Raw genomic sequence first — 5,982 nt, forward strand, 5'->3', positions numbered from 1 at the left:
CCGAGGATTAGTCGAGGTACGCGTAAGCTGGCCCGAATATCTTTGGTTAATCAAAAAAAAAAAAAAAAAAAAAAAAAAAAAAAATAATATATATATATATATAGGCATATAGGAATTGGGTTCCCTATCTTCCTTATTCTGAACACGTAGAAAAGATGTATAGGCCCTATTTGTTGATAGATAAAAGGCATGAGAAACTTACGAGGATAGATTCCACATGTCGTGGATTGGGTTGATAAAGAAATAATGTATTATGTAATTTTTAGCAAGATGATATTCTATAGGAAAAAGAAGAAATGGAAATGAGGTGAAATTCTACAAGAAAGAGATGAAATATGAGGAAGATAAACACAAAACAACTTTTCTATGAAGGCCAAATTAATAGGACTTTGAAAGTAAATAGGGTGTCCCATCATAATTATTGCATTAAATGACTTATTAGGTAAGTTTTTCACTCTACTTATTTAAATACTCATACTTGTGATAATTTGTGAAAAACAAAACCAAGTTTTTCACTTTTCTCTATCAATGATCTCCTAATCCTGGATTTAACGTCTTATTCTTCACGGTAAATCACTATGCCATAATAATGGTGGGATTCTATTAACCTACGATGATGGGAAAATTGTGCCTTTGTTTTCTTAGGAAAAAAAAAAAAAAAAAGATTCCAACATTTTTATCACTTGAAGCCAATACAACATATAGAATCATGACTGCCACACTAGAGTGGTGTTTTGATTATTTTGACCACTTGATAGATAGAATTTCTCGGATACGCAATTTGTCAATTTTGGTTTTCCACAAATCCACATCAATCCCTAGCTGTCTCCTAGCAAGTAACGAGAAGAATAATAAATTTTTCAAAAGAAAGCAAAACCTTGTAATTATAATGGCAAATTGCATAAGAACCCTGTCGGTCTTGTGCAGGCAATACTAGCACACGGGCCAAATTAGGAAGTATGCATGAGCATCTTTTGCGCAAAGCCAAGAGAGGGCACAATGGTCCTTTTCACACCTGCTCAATTTGAGAGTTGCCTAAATCAAACCGACAAGATATTGTTTCCAATTATAATTGTGTAACCTACCTAAAGCTTTTATTTTATTGGATAATTATACTTTTTAGATGTAATATTTATTTTACATTTCAAATAAAAGGGATTTGATTATAAAGTAGAATTTAGTAACCAGATGTGAAATGTCTAATTACACTTAGCCTCTAACAACCTCTAAAGCCCTAGCGAGTCAGATGAAATTATGAAAAAACATCCTCTGTAGTGAGTGCAGTGATGCAGTGAGTATCGGATGGCCGAGAGGATCTCGGCACGTGTACCCTAATACTCTTAGTCATCCGATGCTCACTGCATCACTGCAGGGAATAATCGCTCTGAAATTATTAGTAATATAAAAATAGAGGAAATTAGAGATTCTACGATTCACCCAAAAGAGCAAAAATAAATAAATAAAAATTAAAAAAATTACCATGATAAAAACTTTTCCACTGGGAAGAGCATTGTTGGAAAAGTAGGTTTTGTGACTCGACTCATCCTCTTTAAATCCCAGTGAGTCGGGGCGAGTCTCAAAAAACCAGGCGAGTCATGTCAAATTTTCCCCTTTTATTTCCACACTAGTCTTTGTCAAGCAATCCAAATAAATAATAAATTAATTAATTAAATGAGACAAGATAGAATAAAAGTGTTTGTTTTTCAAAAATTTTTATGAAGCTCATTAGTCATTGTCTCTTGGATGGAAGTGATAAGATCGGACTTGAAAATGTTATGGTCATAAATCATATTTTTTAAATTAAAATTTAGATGTATACAGTCAATAATCACTAGATTCAATACAGAAAACTTCAGTCATTGAACATTTAACATCATTAGATTATATTTTAGTTCAAACTATTCAGAAAAGCCGACTTATACTTTTGACAAGAATCGGCTTTTTATTATGACTCGGGCAAAACAAACGAGTCTTAAATGACTCGGCATGATTTGGTCTTAATCTTGTTATTTTTTAATACAGGATGAGTCTTCATGACTCTTGACCAGGTTTCTAATCTTTTGACCAAACTCAACCTAATTTTTCTAATCGAAACTTAGTTTGCCAACAATAGGGAAGAGAGAGAGAGTTTTCAAAAATGGGCCTGGGGCTGGGCCTGGGCCTGACCCATTAAAGTTACCCATAAAGAAGAACGAGCTGGAAGCTTGAAGAAACATCCTGAGGATAAGGGAGAATGAAAGAGAAGACAACAAGTTACAGAACCAGATAAAACCCCCAAGAACGACTCTTTCCAGTTTCCTCTTTAGATGATGCCACCCAACCCACCCTGATTATACTGGCAAGCCACGTTCTCACCACTTCCCTCTATAAAAACCCAAATTCCTCTCACATCATCTTCAAAATCTCTCACTAGAATTCCCAAAATCAGCTTCCTAGGGCAATCCAACTCTAACCCAATCCTTTCTTAAATAAAAAACCCAGAAAGAAAGAAAAGAAAAATGTCTCTCATTCCAAGCTTCTTCAGCGGCCAAAGAACAAAGATCTACGACCCATTCTCGACCGATCTATGGGACCCCTTCCAGGGCTTCGGCTTCGGCTTCCCTTCCTCTGATCTAACTAACGTTCCAACCACTTCACCCGAAATCTCTGCTTTCGTCAATCCTCGTATCGATTGGAACGAAACCCCAGAAGCCCATATCATTAAAGTCGATCTTCCAGGGCTAAATAAAGAGGAAGTGAAAGTTGAAGTTGCAGAAGGGAATATTGTTGAGATCAGTGGAGAGAGAAGGAAAGAACAAGAAGAGAAGAATGAAACGTGGCATCGAATGGAACGCAGCTATGGTAAGTTCTTGAGGAGGTTTAAGTTACCAGAGAATGTAAAAGTAGGTCAGGTGAAGGCATGTATGGAGAATGGAGTGCTTACCGTGATTGTTCCTAAAGAAGAGGTGAGGAAGCCTGAAGCAAAGCCCATTGAGATTTCTGGTTAAATGGGATTTGAGCTTAAGACCCTCACATTGCATCTGGGTTTTGTAGTGTTTTGGAATCTGGGTTTTGGGTTTTCCTGTTTTTTGGGTGTCTGTGTAAAGCCTCATGGTATCTACTATGTACATACGTAGATCTCCAATAAAGTAACTGTGAACAACCTCACATGGGTGGTGTGTTTCACTTTTTGTCCCTTCAATCTGAGGGTTCTGTTGGACCGTTTGGCACATCTGGATTTTTTATTGGGGATGGATCTTCCGTCAGGAAAGCTTTTCCCCGTCATTGTTGATCCGACGTCCTATTGATGATGCTCTAGTGTTCTTCCCTTCCCTACCCGGTTGAATTCTCAGTTCATTCAGCCTCAGTTTGTATCCTAGATACCGCCGCTGCAGGAAGCTTCAAAATTAACGTGGATGGAGCGAGTCGAGGCAACCTGAGGGCCAGCTGCTCTTGGAGGGTGTGTGTAGAAATTCCAATGGACAAGCCTTTGGTGACTTTGCCCAAAGGATAGGTATCAATTATGCTATTTGTTGGTGTACGATGTTGACAGACAAGATGGCGGTCCCCTAGTTGGTTAGCGGGCCGTGGGGTTGCAAGGCGGGCGGGAGGCCCCTCTGCATAGCAGCTCGAATTTTTTTATTTGAAGGCAATTGTGTACTTTTTGGATTAGGGTTTTTCGTTATATATTTATAGCGAGGGTTTCTTTCTCTGTAATGCAAGCAATACTGAGAGGTGTGAGGACGAGTATTGTAATCCTATTCTCCATTGATAGTGAAGCAGAATATCATCTCACTGGGGAGGTAGGTAACCTTACCGAACCTTGTAAAATCCGTGTGCATTGTTTGTTCTATTTTTTCATTATTTTCTGCATCGTTTTAGGGTTGTATTTCTACACTATTATTGCTGAAGCTCTTGCCTTCTGTCAAGCTCTTTGTTGAGCAACTATACTCAACACCTGTCTTTTGTTATTGACTTATTATGGAAGAGGACATTCTTCTAGTTGTGAATGTATTGAACAAAAGTTATTGCTGTACTTGGCGTACCTCCCATTAAAACTCAACCCAGGCCCAATCTAATCTTGTTGGATTTACGCTCAGGCCCAACCCTGTAGGGACTCAAGGTTGGGTCCGATTGACCTTAACTTGTCCTATGCTTATTTATTTATTATTATTATTTTTTTTTACAAAAGGTTAGAAATGTTAAGTCTATACTTAGCTAAAGGGGTGGAGAGATGTTAAAAGACCATAACCAATATTTTTCTTCTTCTAATCTATAAATTTGCAGCAAGTGAGGTTGAATTTGGTTGTAACTTATAAGATTAGATATTTTTTCGACCTAGCATCATCACATCTCTCAGAAATTGAAGAGGTTAAATTTTGGCCTAATTCTTCATGATTACTACTGAATCTAAAGTTCATATCAATATATGATAGGAGACACAAAGACAACATCTACAAAGAAAAGGAAATAGTTTAACCTTTTGGTCGTCTTAGCTCAATAGGTAAAAGTATGGGACTTGTGTAACACATGATGTCGGTTGAAGTTATACAATTTTTTTTTTCTAAAATACAGACAATTTGTTGAATGCTTGTGTAATGCATGATGCCAGCCTAGGGGGAGAGAACACTATTACTGAACACAATAATAGATCAAGGTTAAAATAGGGCAGGTTGGGCCTGGGTCAGGGGTTGACCCTCATAATCGGGTTAGATAGAGTTCGGGCTCATGGTGGGCCAGGGTGGATTTGAGCCATCAGGGTCAAACTTATACCCCCTAGCTTCCATCATGGAAGACTACAGCTTTCTAGGAATTTCAGTGTTATCTCATTTCAACATTCGAAAGGAATGCAGTGGCAGATGGCCTTGCTTCTTGGGCCGCCTCTACCCAGCCCTCCCTTTTATTGTTTTTTTCTCCCCCTTCCATCTTCCATTATCTGTGGGTAGATTGTACAGAAACTTTGTTCTTTTATTATTAATAAAGTACTCTTAAAAAAAATTAAATGTTTGGTCGATAAGAGAAAAAAAAAAATCTAAAAGAGAAAAGGAGAAGCAAAGGAATGAAATGCTGAGAAAAAAAGAAAAAGAAAAAAGTATATATGTTTGGTTATCATTAGAAGAGAAAAAAAGAAAAGAAAAACTTTTGTATTTTCTCATGTTTTCTTATATTTTTGGTAAGATTTTTCTTTTAGAGCAAAAGAGAACTTTTAGAAATTTTGAAATTCAAAAACTAAATCTTCTCTTGGATTAGTACATGCCCAACACACAGAAAAATTCTAAAACGAAGAATTTTTTTCTTTTCTTCTCTTTTTTTCTCTTAACTACCAAACACAGCCTAAGCATACACAAGGGCAATTTTACCCGTACCCTTTTTGTGAAGTGGTTAATTTTCTGGTTCTATTTGAATTTCTTACACAATATTTAGTAAAAAAAAAAATCAGATACTCAGATATAATTTGTATTTTTATTTTATTTTTCAAATGTAAAGAATTTAGATACAAAGTAAATTAAATTTAATAATCAAATATAAAATAATTTAGAGTTAATGATAACTTACGTCAGCTGACGATTATAAAAGTTCTTTTTTTAGGTACTAAAATTTCACGATTCTTTCTGAGATTTTAAAATTTCACTTCTCATCTAACCAGACGGAGTCATAATAGAAATAAAACTATAAAAAAAAATTCCAAAACAAAATAAATCCATTATGATCATGATGATAATATGACGACCATAATGATGAAGGTGCTACTCATGATGATGATAATATTAATTATAATAATTAAAAAAAAAAAAAAAACTGGTGCACAAAACTCCGGCTACTATAGGATTTGAGAAGGACAAGTATATGCAGTCTTACCCCTTGAGGCTGTTTCCAATACCAATACTTGTATAGAAAGAGGAAAGGGAAAAAAACCCCTTCAGCCTTCCCCCCTCTTTAATTAAAAAAAAAATGAGAGCTATAATAAAATAAAAGGGAAATGTCCAATGACTGAAAAGCTGA

At 35.9% G+C, this 5,982-nt stretch overlaps 1 protein-coding gene across 1 annotated transcript; it reads left to right on the top strand.

Moving 5' to 3' along the window:
- Window positions 1-2,217: 2,217 nt before the first annotated feature.
- On the top strand, window positions 2,218-3,181 carry LOC122059029 (17.3 kDa class I heat shock protein-like). The gene has a single exon (XM_042621738.1). It carries the CDS (start codon window positions 2,499-2,501, stop codon window positions 2,985-2,987), a length of 489 nt encoding a protein of 162 aa, XP_042477672.1. The 5' UTR covers window positions 2,218-2,498; the 3' UTR covers window positions 2,988-3,181.
- The last annotated feature ends 2,801 nt before the right edge of the window (window positions 3,182-5,982 follow it).

Source organism: Macadamia integrifolia, chromosome 2 (assembly GCF_013358625.1).
Source record: "Macadamia integrifolia cultivar HAES 741 chromosome 2, SCU_Mint_v3, whole genome shotgun sequence".
Lineage (NCBI taxonomy): Eukaryota > Viridiplantae > Streptophyta > Magnoliopsida > Proteales > Proteaceae > Macadamia > Macadamia integrifolia.

Bases quoted from the DNA above. Each gene is read 5' to 3' on its own strand.
- LOC122059029 (XM_042621738.1), top strand. From the start codon at position 2,499: ATGTCTCTCATTCCAAGCTTCTTCAGCGGCCAAAGAACAAAGATCTAC.